The sequence below is a fragment of the Seriola dumerili genome, unplaced genomic scaffold (genome assembly GCF_002260705.1).
Source record: "Seriola dumerili isolate Sdu_G_001 unplaced genomic scaffold, Sdu_1.0 BDQW01002174.1, whole genome shotgun sequence".
NCBI lineage: Eukaryota > Metazoa > Chordata > Actinopteri > Carangiformes > Carangidae > Seriola > Seriola dumerili.
Window position 1 is genome coordinate 458,008 of NW_019176429.1, and position 17,636 is coordinate 475,643.

The window sequence follows — 17,636 nt, forward strand, 5'->3', positions numbered from 1 at the left end:
GCCGCTCAGGGGTGGACAGTAACAAAGTACATTTACTTGAGTATATTTTTTGAGAATCTACTTTGAGCATTATTTTTTGTAAACTCCTGACTTTTACTCCTACACTTAAAGACAAATATTGTACTTTTGACTCCACTACATTTCTATCAAGTACTCTTACTTTGAAGCAGAGCTTTTACTCAGAGGAATTAATTTTATTTGATTTTGAAAATGTGATAGACCATAGACTGTGTTCATCACAGGAGAAAAACCAATCACAGCCAACTCCTCCACTGTCAATCATGTGTGAACCTGTCGACCTGAGACGATGGCGACGTTAGATAAAGATGAGGCAGAAGATTCTTCACCAGAGACCAAAACGATCAAATGTCTGATCTGGAGTTAATGTTTGAAGGTTTCGAAATAAAGAAAGATTAATTGCCTCCATATTGCCTTATTATCTCAGAATTCTGAGATAATAAGCAGAATTTTGAGATAATCATTTCCTTAACTCAAAAATGGAGCAGTTTTGTTTTTGTTTTATCTTTCTCTAAAAGAAATCCTGTTTTTCCGAATTAATGAAATTATCTCAGAATTGGGAATTAACGAAATTATTATCTCATAATGATCTCATTAATTCAGAAAAACAGCTGAATCCCAGATGATTCTAGGATACATAAATCGTTAATTCAGAAAAACAGGATTTTTTTTTTTTGTTTGTTTATTTTTGTTACTTTTTCTGAATTAACGAGATAATTATCTATCTCAGAACTCTGAGATAATTATTTCGTTAATTCTGAAAAACAGCAGATTTTTTTTCTTTAGTGAATGCTTTTCCTGCATCAGTTTAGTGATGTTTTCCCTCCATCAGAAGCGTGTCTTCTCAAGGGGTGCAGCCTGTGAACCGTATCCTCTTTCCTAACGTCAACATGTGTGCGGTTTTGTATCACTTGGGGAAAATGGCACGCTCGCTTCCTTTACGGACGTCACTTCCGCCTCCTCCTTAGCAAAGCAAGATGGCGGCCGTCGTAGAGAGAGTTGATGGATGTGTTGGGTCCTTGGACTCAGACGCGGTGTCACCGAGACAGTCCACTCCTCCGCCGGACCAGCCGCACCAGAACAACCCGCTGTTAGGACTTCCCATCGTGGCCATTGAGACTATTCTCAATTTTCTGTCTTACGACGAAATCAGCCTGCTTCGCTCGGTAAGGAGAACAAAAACAAGTCAGCTACAAGGGGAACAAAGCTACTGCTAGCCAGATGCACTGTGAAATCTTTGCATACTACCTTTGTGAAATCTTGGTAGAAACAAGTGTCGGAGCAGTGTTAAACTGGAAGCCCGTGTCGAGTGTGTGTGCAGCGGTCTAATTGCAGCCGCGGCCCGCAGTGCTCATTGTGCTAATTAGCAGGACAGCCTAGCTGGGGGAGACAGCAGCACACGACACAGCACAAACACAGCAGCAGATACATGTAGAGGAGAGAGAGGATGAGCCGAGACTCTGGGTGTGTGGAACTCTTCTGCACTGCAGACACTGCTGGCCCTCTGGGATATGTAATTTGGTGTGGTTAGCTGGAAATCATTCACTGCTCTGTTGGCACACTGGCTGTGCTTTTCACTGCAGCCCCTCCAGCACTCATGCACAGTGTAGAGGTTCTGACAGGTCTTCACTTTGTTAAAGCAGTTGTTTTCCCTGATTACAAATTTTCTGCAATGCAAACCTCTCAGCCTCAGTCTGTGCCTTTTCATGTAATCCTTGTTTTGCATGGGCTGATGAAGAGAAAATGGGCCCCAGGGCATAGACAAGAAACAGGAACCCCCATCTCTACATGTTTGCATGTTTTTGCCTGGTGTTTTACACATTAATTTGTTTGTAGAAACGATTTTGCTCCTGCTGGAAATGAAGAATGGGATCGTTGTGAGCACAAGAGGGCACACCCAGTGCTGTGGTAATGGCTGTACTTTTAGTTATTGTGGTGGACAATGGCTGTTGCTATGGGTATAACATTAGCTGTGGCTGTAATTGAGACAGGCTGACTTCTTTTTCAGATAGGGATGTCATGATACCAGACATTTGGTAGTTGGTACCAATACTAATGAAATTCCACAATTTTCAATTTCCAAGCTTGATACCACAGGAAAAAACAAATCAACTGCACAGGCTGCTGGAAACACAGTGTGCCAATCATAGATGGTATATAAAGGTGGACATAGCCTCTGTGACATCACCCACAGGTTTCTGAAGAGCAGTTTTGAAGCTCAGAGTGAGCTGCTCTGCCATCGCCTTCTTGGAAGTGCCTGACTCCGCCGCTAACTCCCAGCTAATCCATAAATGGTCAAAGAGGTGGGCCATGTGTGGAGCTGAGACTTCGGTGTTTGCTGGTTTGTGGCAAGCATACACTCTCGCACCTGTAACTCAAAGAGGCCACACCCTCAGTTATGCACAACTTTAATCCTTAATAAAATGTAAACAGGTGAGTTATAAACAGGTGTCATGAAGGAGGAAATTAGCTCTAGAGACCAAAACAGGTTTTGTACCAGGTTGTAAACATGTTTATTTCTGCTGTAAAGTTGGACATTTCAACATGGGAGTCTATGGGGATTGACTTACTTTTGGAGCCAGACTCTAGTGGTCGTTAGAGGAACTGCAGGTTTTAGTACTTCTTTGTTGGCTTCATCTGTCAGCCTCAGAGGCTGATGCTCAGTGCTAACACACACACAAGCGGTAGTTTAAATTGACCAACAAGATTACACAACAGTGGTGTGAAAATATTAACTTAGAAAGTCACCGTTATGTTGTAAGAGACTGAGCAGTGATGATGGCAGTCTGCTAATGTTGTGAGCACCCAGCTTCCTCTACGTTAGCCTAAACAAGCTAAAGTTAGCTTTTGTGAACGTTGTGTGTGCCTGTTACAGTTCACAAACAGTAACATTTCAGGACATGAACTTGTTGACAACATGTTAATATAAAGTGAACAACAGAAAGTTGAACTCTGTGTACAGATCTGGATGTCTGTCCTTGAGTTTGAGCTGTTTCCTCCTTTCATTTGAAATGCTCTGTGGCACTGTTTGCCTACTTGTCCCTGATGATCTGTGTCAAATGCAAAAATCTTTTCTTTTTTTCCCCCACAAGTCTTATTGGACCTGTTGCTGCAGCCACACTTCCACATGTTGTTGTTTACTGTGCCTACCTTCCTCCTCTCTTTGATTTTGATGTAGAGTAGAACACCTGTAGTGTTATTATACTGCCCTAGTTTTACCAGATTTGAACCTGGTACTCCTTTAGGAGAAGGTACACCACAAAGCAGCCAGCAACTAAAATCATAGTCATAATCAGAGTAACAGCAATGTTCATAGTTATATCCATGTCCATATTAGTCCATATAGTAACAGTAATCAAGCCTGTGGCGATCAGCCTCATGACAGTAAAAGTGTAACAAAACTTACCTGGTACATTTCATGCTATGAATTAAGTCACGTTCCAGTGCTTAACCTGCACTCATCTCCACAGCCAGGTTACCCACTCACCCTCGGGTCGCAGCCAGTGGCTATAGCTGCAGCTGAAGCTTGGCCCTGCTGGATGAAGAGAGGCTGCTCTGCCAGAGCAGATCCATGCTGATGCTCCTCTTCCCTGACATCATAGAAAGACCATAGCATATGGTTGAAAACGTTAGAGGGAACCTGTGATTCAGGTTTTCACTGTTCTTAGTACGTGTCTTTACTGGTTTTAATGTAGGCTTACTGAAACCCAAGAATGCACTGTGTTATGAGTGAAATGAGCTGAAGTCTCTGAGCAGCACCATGATCACAGCTGCTCCACTTCTCTACATGAGGAGGAAAGGAGCTTCAGTGCTTCCTATCTTATCTCCTTTAGCAGAGGAAACACTGGACCTTCCCTTAGGAAAGGAGAGGAGAAATGCCGTCCCACAATTCCTTGCTGCAGCAGCATTTAAAGTGACACACCATTGTAGTTTCACCTTGGCAGACCCACATAAATGTAGAAACAACAGAGCAGCTGTTTTATGTTTGTGACTCGATCCAGAACTGATGGAAATCCTTGTCTGATCCACTGAAACCCAAATCCATAAATATAGATTTATTCTCTTTAAATCCAGTCAGGAGAAAACTGCTCTCTGCTCTGAAAAATGAATTTTCTCTACTTAACAAATACATAAAACAGTCAAAACTCATATAACCCACTTACTGTACTGTATGTACTATTTTTATTTAATTATTCTAATGGCTCAACATTCTCTATTTGTATTTTTCTTTCATATTTTCTTATTTCAACATTTGAATCCTGTTTGTTTTGTGTCTGTGGTTAGTAAAGGAGGATTTATCGTCCATGTGTTACAAATAAAGTTAGTTAAAAGTAAATCATAGTGTAAGTGCAGTCAGATTGTTTTCTTAAGTCCTCATGAACTCTCCTTCACATCTTTCCTTGACTTCATGACATTTCCCATCGAGGTTGAGGAGACGTGGTTAGAGAGGAGGTTATTAAGATTTTACGACTTAAGACAGACCTTCAGCCTATGGGCCTTTGCTTGGAAGGCATGAAACGTGAGACTTTTGCATCAATTTTTTAAAGTCACATAGAAGAAGAAAAGCTTTGAGAGATGGAGCTAATAACAAACCTCATTGAGTTTTTTGGACAGTTACATCTTTTATTCCTCTGGTGAACACTAAATTAGACTCAGCCAGTACTTCTCAAACTGTCATTTGATCTAAACATATATGGTACGTGAGTGGATTGAGGAATGTTCATGCGCCTTGTGAAATGGTGTAACCTCCTAGTTCACTGTACACTGGAGGGAATAGCTTTGCATTGGGATGTTAGAAGAGGCTGTTGGACATGTGAAAAGACCCGAGCATAATCATTAATGCCGAAGTGTTAATTGTAAAACTGATGATACCTACAACTTGAGGCCAAGACCTTCCTGCTGAAGTGACCGTGAAAACTCCAGCAGCTCCAGAGGTTCTCTGTCGTGTGGAAGCAGAAGTTACCACAGAGTACCTCTTCTTCCCCTGTTTCCTTTTGTCCATCTTCTCCAGGTGTGTAAGCGCATGGACATGATCTGCCAGCGGGTCCTGAATCAGGGCTTCCTGAAGGTGGAGCGGTACCACAGTCTGTGCCAGAGACAAGTCAAAGCCCAGCTGCCCAGGTCAGTGTGACGCCAGCACAAACAAAAATCTGTTCAGCCACACACTGACATCACATGTATGTTTTTTCTTTATTAATAATCATTACATAAGACATACAAAATAAGCCACAAAAGAAGGAGCCTAACATAACAGTAACAAAGACAGCACCAGGGGTTACATACAAAGTTTGACACAATCAAATACAAACTGAAAGTGGTACAGTAAAAAAAACATAATAAAAATTATATTAATATTTTATATTTCAGCACAAAGGGAAAGTTTTACAGCTTTTCTATTACATGAGGTAGATAATGTTCTAATGTTTCACTCTGCTTTCTTCTTAAAGGTACAAAAAGAGCGTTTAGTTTTTAACACCACACATTTATCTCACATTTATGGATATAAAACTTGGCCAGTAATATGATGAAGTTACACAGAAAAATTCTTTTTCTAGCTCTGTTGTGTAATTTGTGAAGCCGAACAATACCTCCTTTAAACAAAGTACAAATGCATCATAGATAAAGTCCAAAATGAAGCGACAGCTGCCTTCAAATGTGATCACAAGTCCACAACAGATGGAAGACAGTCTCTGGCTGCATGTTACAAAAAGTGCAGGTTACATCAATGTCCCTCTTGAATCTTCCTAAAAATGACTTGACAGGAGAACGACCATCTTAAAAGAAATGGCTTTAACTTTGTTAACATTAGAAATCTGTTAGGAAGAGTCCATGTCTTGTCCCAGTCTGTGTCCTGAACAAGTCCATCCAAGTCACAGTTACATAAGGGACAGAGATACAGTTAGTTTGCAGTAAGCTGCAGATATTCTGTTGTTGTTACATTTACAGGAAGCAGGCATAAAACAGTTTTCCTGTAGGTGTGTGGACTGGATCAAGTGAAGGTGTCACATCAGAAGGTGGAAGAGGAGAACCCTTAGAGAGCATGATGACACATGATGGAATGTCATCAAAGACAATAGCAAATAGTTTGGGGATCACAGGGATCTTAAAATGAGAAAGAAATACTTGGTAGTTGAAAAGCTTACCCTCCTTATTGAAAAGTTGACTCACCAAAATATCTACACACACAATGTTTCTGAAGGGACAATGAACACTGGATTGGAGCAAGTTTCTCAGTGTTAATTATGGGTCTGTGCACCCCTAATGGTCGGTGATGGTATTACAAGGGTCAGTGGAAGATTTTTGAAATAGGCATTATAATTAAATAAGATAAAAATGTACACTTATATATTTATTTCCTTATTATAATAATCATTATTAGATAACGATGAAGTAAGAAAACAATCCTCAAGTGAAGAACCACTCCTGGCTGGCTGACAATAGGGCTGTCGATGCTGTACAGTGTTGCACACACATGTCTGAACATGACTCTGCATCTCATGCACCGTGAAGTCCTCCATAATCTGCTCTACATCCAGCTTTTCGTCTAGTTCTCAGTCACAGTTGAAGGATCCACTCAGTATTTTAGCATTTAGCGTAAGCCAGACCCAGCGTGTACCTGTTGGTAGGTGTGTTTGGTTTGGGACACTTGCTGTGGTCGCCAGGCGGTGCATCAAATCAGCAGCTTGTTCTCTGCTGCAGCTGCTGATTTGACTCGTCATTAGTTGCGTTCTCACACAGATCTTCATGTGACTTTTGTGTTTTCTCTGTAATGAATTTGACTTTAAATGTAGTAAAGTGAAATACTAGTTAAGAAATTTAAAAAATGCTCCAAAAAAAACAAGCACACAAAACAGACTTTATTACAGTAACAAACCCCTGAGTACTGTTTTCTAGAACTTAACTTACTTCAACATTGTCTTACATGCAACAGTATGAATGTGGCATTCACACATATACTGCTACTCATGTAGACTATTATTCTACTGTGTCAGCTGAACACAGTGAGTCTCTCTGAATGTGGATGAACACTCACTGTAGAGGTGTGATGTCAGACAATATTTTTCTGAAGCTTAGATTTAAAAAATGAGGTTTGTCTTATATTTCAGCAGCAGACAATAACATGTTCATTTATTACAACTGAGGGCCGTCTGGACCTCTTTGCTGAGGCTGCTGCCCCCGCGACCTGGATCCGGATAAGCGGGAGACGACGAGACGAGACGAGATGCTTTTTCGAATAGAGAAAGTACCAGTGGAACTACAGTCTTTTACAGAGTTGCATTATGGGTTGTTTGTAGCCTTAATGGGGCTAGGCCAGTGAGTGCTGTCAAGTTGCTGTGAACTCGTTTTCACTCGTCATGAATTCATTTGATGCACGCGTCCATGTTACTGGCTGGCTTTACCTGTACATGCAGGGCAGCTGTGACCGGGGGTGGGGGTGAGCAACTTGATATCATCCATATTCATTTTGTGACATTAATAATGTGCATGTTCATATCTAGATAAAGACATGACGATATATCGTTCAGCCCTATCTGTGACTCGCTTTGTATTTGTAGAACATGGACTCAGCTCTTTCCACTGTGTCAAAGCTCAGGAACAAGATTCAGTTTGGTCATGAATGAAGTTACAATGCACAGTTAAGAATCATAGGAAACCTCACTTTGAATAAAAGTTCTCCTCACCTGTGCATTTATCATGACTCGTCTCCAGGCGGGAGTCGGAGAGGAGAAACCATTCACTGGCCCGTCACGCTGACATCCTGGCTGCTGTGGAGACACGTCTCTCTCTGCTCAACATGACCTTCATGAAATATGTCGACTCCAACCTCTGCTGCTTCATCCCTGGAAAGGTGAGCTCACCTGACTGCGGTCCACAAACAGCTACAGTCAGTGCAGTTAGCAATGGAAGGTCCTCATTCTTTTCCGTTCAGAAGCAAATCAATTAATCACAGTTTTAATTCATGCCATGATGTGGTGTTAGTTTTACTCATAGAGGTTGCCTGTTACCTAAGTCCTGGCCCTGTCTAGAGGACAGTAATTCTGTCCTGTGTTTGAGGAGGTGTCTGGAGGAAGAAGATCATATTTAACTAACAGATCCTTTAGTCATGATGGGAGGGGTCTCAAGTCAAGTATAAATGAGGATCTCCTCATTGTTTTATTTGTTCAGAACAGTTTGAGTATTTAGTTGAATTTTTGGTAAGGAAGATGATGATCGCTGTCATAGCTTAGTTATGTATCTTTGTTAAATGTTATGACAGAAATATTGAACAAAAACAAGCTTTCATTTCCAAAATGTTGAAGTATTATTACATCTGTGTTAAGTGCACAAGACACTGTTCAGTCATTTGAGTTTATTCACCAGTGTCAGTGGAATTGTGAATGAGGTTTTGTTCAAGTGTTCTCTTTAGCTGTCGATAGTAAACCTATTATTTATTATGGAAACCAATGTCCATCTTTAGGTTAAACACAGGGGGAATAAGTAAGTCTGACTAATATATTTTTAAAGCTCATTTAAAAACAACAAGAGCAAAAAATGACAAAACAACACAATAAAGACACAAAAACCAGTTTAAAAGCCAATAAAATGATAAAAGCAACTGTCAGATTGAATTGAAAGCCAAAGAATACAGATGGGATTTAGAAACAGGCTGTGTAGGGGCCAGCCTAACATGTAGTGACAACTGATCATAAACAGCATGGCTGTAGTCAAGTAGGGACCAGATGAACGCAAGTATAACCCTTTGACAATCATGAAAGGATTAAAGGACTTGACCTTAGAGAAGAGCCTAAGCTAGAAAAATGTGTTTGTTCAATTTAAAATCACTGTTCATCACCCCCAGATTACCCCCCACATACCCCAGATTTCTTACAGTGAGTTTTACATATGGTTCCAGGGAACACAGGTCTAGCTCACAGGCCCCCCTGGGTCCAACTATCAGGTCCTCAGTTTACTCTCATTCAATTTTAAACAATTTAAGGCCATCCAAGCTTTAATGTCCTTTAAACAATCCATCAACGGTTTTAAAGAGTTAGCAAAGGCAGGTACATCTAAGTGTCATCTGCATAACCTTTGATACCAACACAATGCTCCAGGCGAGAGATGAGCAGACTCCGGTCTACTGTGTCGAATGCAGCTGTGAGATCTGAAAACATAAGAATGGCACAGTCCCCGGAGTCAGTAGCTAATAAAAGATTGTCTAACAAAAGATTGTTCAAAACTTGCGTATTCAGTGCTGTGCAGGGCTTTAAGACCAAACTGTAACAAATACCATGTAGGTTGAAAAAAGATTGCAATTGTATGAGTATGACATACTTGAAAATTATAGGAAAAAAACGAGAGTTTGGAAATTGTTCAGATTCATCCGTTTTGGATTTTGTGATCAACGGTTGCTCTACTGCTGTTCATACTTATTTGGATGTTTTGAAGTTGTGTTGTTTATGTATCAAAGTGACATGAGGGGGAACAGTCCTTTAGCAAAGACAGGTTCAACTGAAGATGTGTCCTGTGGTGAGGAAAGAATAACTCCTCCTCCTTACAACAGTCTCTCAGCACTGTGGTGCTTTGACATCAGCTCTTCATACATCTCCTTGCTGTCTCCACTGATTCTGTGCTAGCTGGTTCACATTTTAACACACATGTGTAACAGGGTTCATTCTGCTCCTGAATATACAGTTTACAACACCCCGTTAAATCTCTTCAACATGACAGTTCCAGTCTCTGCGTTGTGTAGAAGACCATGTTGAAGTAACAGTTGATCGCTCGACTCCAGTGAAGAGACACAGTCAGCTCCAACGTCGATTCACTGACTTTCTCAGAACTTCAGGATGTGGGTGATAGAAACCAGGTCTCAATAGAAGAAAACCATCATGAAAATAAAAGAAACACTAATGATTGAACTGTAAATAAATAAATCATATGGCTGACGGTCGAACTCTAATCCGGATCAAAAATCTTTATTATAAATGATATAAAGACACAACTGATAAAAAATACACATAGATAATCACTTTGTAAGTCAATATAATCACTTTCTCTCTCAGATTAGATACATTAATATATTAATATTTACAGATCTTCATTTAACAGTCACACACTCACCTGGGGGATACAAGCCCGGTCTGACTTGGTCCTCCTGTAATGGACTTTATATAGTTGTATTGTTACCTTTGTAACCTAGCACCAAATATGAAATATAACAAAATAAAAATATAAAATGACACAAATATGTAGCTACACTTTGCAACAAACAAACAAAGATAAAATTACTGGCAAAGTGTAATTCTATATCACAAGATTGTGCTATTAGATATAGCAACAAGTTAAAGCTCACATTATGTGTTTAATGCAACATGCTAGAGACACATGTGACATATATTTTGACTCTAAGATAGACGAGTATGTGGCGTTTCAAACACCCAGCTGTTCAGATGTTCGTACATTTCTTAGAATGGTTGTAGTAACTGGCCTCAGCTCTCAGACCTGGCCAGCAGAGGGCCCACTGAGATTCCCAGGGGAGTAAGAAAAAGCATCAGTGTTTCAGTCTTGTTTGTGTATCTGTAGTGTGTTTTCTGGTTTGTATTTGCGGCGTCCTGATCATGTGTGTTGTGTGTTGTCAGGTGATCGATGAGATTTATCGCGTGCTGCGCTACGTGAACTCCACTCGAGCCCCCCAGCGAGCTCACGAGGTCTTGCAGGAGCTGAGGGACATCTCCTCCATGGCCATGGAGTACTTTGATGAGAAGATCGTCCCCATCCTGAAGAAGAAGCTGCCGGGGGCCGACCTGTCGGGCCGCCTCATTGGTTCTGCACCAGGTAACAGTCATCTCTCCCCACTGTAATCAGTTCTGGATTTCCTTTCCTAAGAGGGATCTTTGATGATATTTATGCAGCAGTGAAAGACCTTCAACTCTCTGTCCTTTCCCCTCAGTGGCAGGTCCGTCTACCTCCCTGACCACCATGTCCCTGCTGGCCAAGAACACGCCGTCACGCTCTGAGATGACCAAGGTGCAGCAGCAGGTGAAGGTGAACGGGGCGTCGATGACGGTGCTGCGGAGGGAGATGCAGGAAATTCGCGTGAAGCAGCTGGAGCAGCAGAAGCAGCTGCAGGACCAGGAGCAGAAGCTGCTGGAACAGACCCAGGTGATCGGTGAGCAGAACGCCCGCCTCGCAGAGCTGGAGCACAAGCTCCGCGAACTGATGGACAGTAGTGCTGCTGCTATGGGAGGACCCAGGCCCAGCACGGCTGTTCCCTCCACATCCAGCAGCGCTGCCGTGTCTTCCACTGTTGCCAGCACGTCTGGTACTGTGTTGGCAACTGGCAGCGTGGCCGCAGCCTCTATACCCATAGAGCCAGAGGGCGAGGGGGGGTCATCACTCAAACGCACCAGAAAGAGCCCAGACCTTCCACGACAGTCCAAACGGCTGCGCAGCAAGAAATAAGAGACTGAGTGTGTCATTTAGTTCAAGTTTTGTTTTTGGTTTCGGGGTCTGACTGATCACACCTTACCCACCCACCCCAACCCGCGTCACTTCCCACCAACACTTATACCCTGTGCTGTCTGTCAGAGGAGTCAGGAGTATCCCTGTAGGCTTTACCCCAAAATACACAAACTGCTCGTGGTGTTGGATTGGACAATAGTGTTACATGGCTCACTGCTGTCCACAGGTGAAACACTGAGCCCACAGCATCATCAGGACTTTGCACAACGTTGACACGGTCAACATTTGTTTGTTACATACTGTTGAAGTCTTTTGTTATTCTATATTTTTCCTATTATTAACAGATCCCATGTAAACACCCAAACGTCTCAGCACTTTCTGCTGCGAGCCCATTGGTTCCTTCTGAAGATGTAACTCTTTAAAATGTGTAATTTGCTAAAACAGCTGCTCACTGTAGTTTTTATCAGACTATTTTAAGCAGTGGATTAATCTGTGTTTGGAGCTCCAGCAGGATAGTGTGTGTGAGACTGAGTCAAAATAAACTACAGTGTGTGTTCATGGTGATGAAGGAACATGTCACCCAGTGCAACAGTGAGACTCACTGATGTAGTTTTAATACTTTTTGGAAACAATAGAGCTCTATGGCTCAGACAAATACACACACACACACACACATATATATATATATATATATATATGGACACACAGTAGTTGTTAGTGGGATCAGTTCATCGTTGGTTTGGGTTCTCACATGGGATTTGACGNACTGTAGTTTTTATCAGACTATTTTAAGCAGTGGATTAATCTGTGTTTGGAGCTCCAGCAGGATAGTGTGTGTGAGACTGAGTCAAAATAAACTACAGTGTGTGTTCATGGTGATGAAGGAACATGTCACCCAGTGCAACAGTGAGACTCACTGATGTAGTTTTAATACTTTTTGGAAACAATAGAGCTCTATGGCTCAGACAAATACACACACACACACACACATATATATATATATATATATATATATGGACACACAGTAGTTGTTAGTGGGATCAGTTCATCGTTGGTTTGGGTTCTCACATGGGATTTGACGACAAGAAATAAAATATAGAATATCTCTGGACTAACAAAGCTTCTGAGTCACTTGACTAAATCAGAGTGTAGACAGGTGGTCGGCCTTTTGCATCTTAGAAGTCTGTTTATTGAAGGTTGCATTAAAATGACTGTACAGCTTTTTAATGTAGATTCTTTTCTAAGAGGCTCACGTTTATGAATAGTTTGGTAGCAATTCAGATGGTTGGTGAATTTGGTTTACAAACGTCGCTCAAGTTCTTGTTTCTGAGATTTTATTTTGGAATCGTACAAAACTAAAAAGATATCACAGTAAAAATACAGAGCCATGTCAGTTAAAAATGATCGAACCTAATTGAAGTTGCATGTTATTGGTAATCAGTGACCTCTTCCTAAATCCATAAACATTTATTTCATTCACTTGCTTCCTACTAACTCGGCTATGTGCAATAAAAAGTCATCAAAAAAGTAATAAGTAATTTATATTCCTCGCCAGTAGCTTGGTTCTTTTCAGTCGCTGCTCAGATCTGTTCAGTCTGATCAGGTCTTGAATCTCCATAAACAGGAAGGACGGAGGAAAGGCCGTGCTCAGGTGTCTGTGTGGACGTTTATAAAGGGATTTCACCTCCACAGATGTTGTTGTTGTCCTCTGGTTCTTAGAGATGCAGCGGTGATGAAGGAACCCACGGCTCCACAGTGGGGAAAATCATTTCTTTAAAAGGTTTCCGGTGACAGCACCTGATGTTCATGCTTCTCTCTCACATTAGAAGTTACTACATGCGCTTTGCTCAGGAGGACAGACAAACTATACAACTACTGTTTGGCATCTGTGCTTTAAGGATCATACCAGTGTTTTTATCTAGTTCATCCCTCGTGCTACAAATAACGTGCAGGAAATGTCACTGTTTTCTGAACGTGACGTTTCTACTTTGCAGGCAGCTGTTGATTTTTATTCATTCCTGTTGATTTCTATTCATTTCAGTGCAGAAAATTGCATCATGACTTTCTTTGATTTTCAAACTGTAAAAAACTTTCATTCAAATTTCTCCTGTTTTCTCAATCGGACGAACTGTCCGTGCAGCTGCACAGTCGTGCTTCAGTTTATAATTAACAAAATATATTTCCTCAAGGTCCAACCACAAGCCTTTTGTGGAGCTTTCAACCACATCCCACAGTCTTCATCCTTGGAAACAGTAGTTTGAAGATTGTGAGTTAAGATGTTTTGTCAAATTGAAAATAGTTTGGCAAAATATTTTTTATTCAAAGTCGCTTCCTAGCCTTTTCTGACACTTTCAACCACATCTCACAGTCTTCATCGGTGCATGACATGACATCTGAGCAACCTCTTCCACTGATGAAGACCTGAAGATGTTGAAAGCGCTGGTAAGTGCTTCTTCAATTCAGAGTATCTTGTCACATTGGAATTAGTAGTTTGAAGACTGTAAGATGTGGTAGAAAGCTCTGGGGAAAAAAAGCTATTATCTGGACCGTGATTTATATTTTTTCTACCAAAATATTATTTCCAATTTCAAAACAGAATTATAACTCCTGGTCCACTTCCTGGATTTTTATCAGAGCTGTCAGCTGTATCTCACAGCCCAGATATCATGTCCAACAAATACCTGCTGGATTCAGACAGTTATTTGTAGTGAATCAGTGGAAAGGCAGAAAAACACTTGTGTGGTCCTTAGGTGAAAATAGAAATGATGTAAATCTTTTTAAAGTATACTGTGTGTTGTACTGACATTTAAAGGGGCTGTTCTCTTCCTCTCTGGTGCCACGCTGATAGTTCTGTTTTTTCTCGTCCATGTTTAGTGATATCTGTCTCAGACTCCTGCCTCACTGAAAGGCGTGAGTCTACGTGCATGGATCAATGCTGCCGGAGGGAAGAGAGAAAATATATTGAAGTGGTGTCGTTGTTTAAAAGAAATCTTTCTGTTGTAACACCAACATTGAAAGTGAAGTTTAGACTCAGCCCGCTGTGATCGGTTGTAAGGGAACTACCTGAACTTGTGGCTGGTTTGCAGTGACAGTAGTGGTTTGCTGTTAGAGAAGCATCGTCTCAGCTCCTGTGCAGCGGCACTCTGTCCCTCTCCTGTACAAACCCGTCTCTTCCCGCCTCGTGAGGCTAGGTTAGCTGTGAGCCCATATTGTGGCTGCACTTTTCCTTTCTTCATTTGAAGCTTTTTCCGTTGATGATGACCTGAACCACTCATGATATGAACTTTGGGGAAAGAAACTTTGGAAATTGCAGTTCACATCTTGGTGAACACTAGGGTGTACTATAATGACACTGGGCAGCAAAACACAAGAAGATGTAATCTAGTGGCTTAATTTGAGACTGCGTCTCAGTTTAGAAAACTGTACTGTAATCTTCATGTACTTTAAAGTGTAGATTGTGAATTATTTCATGTATGTATACCAAGAAAACTATCTTCTGAGTTGGCCAACTTGGGGTTAACTGTATGGTTTTGTTGCACACATTACTGTTACAAATGTACAAATCAAACCTATTAAAACTCAACTTATCCACAAATGTATGTTCACACCCGTTACAAGCTTGTTCTGCATCTTAATCACTTCATGGGTTCTTTTATACTGTACTTTAAACTTTAAAGGGTCACTCCAGTGTTTCAGTTTTGCACTTTGGTAAAGCCGGTGGTTGTGGGAGCAACACACTAAACAGGGTTTCCACAGGTCGTTAAAAAAATAAAATGTCTTATATTTACTGTAAATTAGTTGTAGGTGTTACATTTGCAGATCGTGAGAGAGCCAATAATAATGATGGTTTTGTGGTTTCATGTCTCTTGTTCCACGCTGTTGTCGCTTTAACAGACACACATTTATTCTTAAGATGTGGTCATGGCGACACACTAGGGGGCGCACAAAACTACAGTCTAAGGTCCACAGGTAGATAATGAGATCATTTTTAGTGAGAAAAAAAGTAATTTTCCATAGTGATAAGGGCTAAAAAAAAGTCTGCACTGCAAAACACTAAAATCATGTTATTTCCCCTCATAGCTAAAAAATAATAATTCTGTAGTAGGATGTAGAAAATGTTTAGCAGTAATAGTTATTTCTACCAACATGCAAAATGAATGTTTTGGTTCTTTAATACCGCTGCTTCAGGTGTTTAGATCTTACTAACAAGAACTGAATTTTCTACACTGCGTCTATTTTAAAATATTCTAAACAAAAACAAAAGTCAGAGTAAAAAATCATTTCGACATTGTGCTTTGATTTAGATTTTTAAAATGGTGCAGGAACCCTGTTAAAACAAGACTACAAGTCATCCACCAGATACTGACCCAGTGCTGACAAGTTTTAGGAGCCTACAAGTTGAACAGAGGCGTTATATCCAGGCTGTATAAAGGCTTCATGACAAAACAATCTCAAACAACAGAGTGTACTCAGAATAAATGGGAACATGAAGGTAACTTTGAGATCTCTGAGGAAGAATGGTGTTGTTACTGTGACTTTCAATGGAAATGCACCAACTCACACACATGGAGAGAATTTGGATGAAAGTGTCTAATTAGATTTTTTTATTACCCCAAAGCAGAAAGCACACTGAACAGGAGAGGAAGTGCTGGAGACTGTGTGGGAGCCAGGATGCCAATCACTGCCATATCATTTGGGAATGTCCAGACCTTCATTAATTAAAATAAATATTAACTGTGTTCAGATCTTACTGGATTTTTAGCATGGACAAAGTGAAACACAGACACTGAATAAAAATCTCTTATCAGTTAAAGGTGTAATCCACAAACGGCACCCTTTCTACCCCAGGAGAGGTCACACAGAATGTTCCACAGTGAACATTTAGTGTCTCAGGAACAGCGAGGCTGGATGAAAAACATGTTGCATGTTGATGTTGGAAACCTCGTATCTATTGTCCAACTTATCATTTTCTCGTTCCCTCAGCTTCCTTCAGAAACGAACAGGAAATGTTCTATTGTTCTCCAGCCGCAGCCCTGCACTGAGATAAGCTAGTGCAGCCACAGGAGTGTGTGTGTGTGTCAGTGTGTACTTTACACACACTGTAAAGTGCATTAATGTCCTCTAAAGGTTTCTCATCAAAGTCAGTGCTCTATACATATTTTAAATGTAAATGAAAATAATAGCACAGTAAGAGTAAGCAGTTTGGACGACCCCAACCTTTCAGGGTTTACAAGTCCAGTCATTTTTTGTAACAACTGCTGCTTTAGGTTCTTTTAAATGTATTGAGTTGTAGATTTAATTGTATTTGCCTATGCCATGCCACAATTTTATCACACAGGTTGACCGAGTTCCCGAGATTCTGGTTTTACACTGGTTTTGGTTACCTTTCATTCATTAACTGGAAAACTGAAATAAATGAAACAGCAGGTGTGACACGTGCAAAAGTTTGGGCACCCTACTACTGTATGTCAGTCCCCCACTCTTCCTGCAGATCACTTCAGCATCAGAGATATTGTGAGTCTGTCCTGCACCACAGCAGGTTTAACATCTACCCACAGACTGTCTGTGATGTTCAAGGTCAGGGGGTTGTTGGTTGGTGGTGGACTTTGAGGTCTCCTTTGGATCCTGTTGTAGAAGCCGGCCTCTTTTCCCTTTCACTTTAAGTCTGACTGCAGGACACTTGCCTCCAGAATCTGCTGACGTGTGGTGGAATCCCTTCTTCCCTCCCTCCGTGCAGTGTTTTTTGTGCCACTGGCTCCCACATACCCCCATAGCAAAAAATCTCCACCCCCATGTGTAGCTGTTGGCAGAGTGTTCTTCTATCAAACGCTGCCCCTTCGTTTGTTCAAACACACCAAAAAGGCTCAGTTTTACCTTCATCTGTCCACATCTGTTTCTAAAACCACTCTGGCTGACCCAGATGTTGCCGTTGTGCAGACTGCAGATGTTGACTTTTGTGATGAGGTTGCAGGTTTCCTTTTGATGACTCCTCCGTGTTTGTGTGCACAGAGGAACGGTGCACCACCACTCCGGTGTCAGCTGAGCCGTCCTGCAGCTCTGTGCAGTTATATGGAGGTTTGGTTTTGATCCTATAGGTTTTCCAAACTTTTGCACCACAAGTACTTTCCAATATTTTCTATTTTTAAGTAACATTAACATTTGAAGAAAGGCTCATTTTA

At 41.1% G+C, this 17,636-nt stretch overlaps 1 protein-coding gene across 1 annotated transcript; it reads left to right on the forward strand.

Moving 5' to 3' along the window:
- Positions 1 to 951: 951 nt before the first annotated feature.
- Positions 952 to 12,192, forward strand: fbxo28 (F-box protein 28). The gene is made up of 5 exons (XM_022769051.1): positions 952 to 1,184; positions 5,030 to 5,139; positions 7,729 to 7,867; positions 10,635 to 10,830; positions 10,946 to 12,192. Exons 1-5 carry the CDS (start codon positions 996 to 998, stop codon positions 11,455 to 11,457), a joined length of 1,146 nt encoding a protein of 381 aa, XP_022624772.1. The 5' UTR covers positions 952 to 995; the 3' UTR covers positions 11,458 to 12,192.
- The last annotated feature ends 5,444 nt before the right edge of the window (positions 12,193 to 17,636 follow it).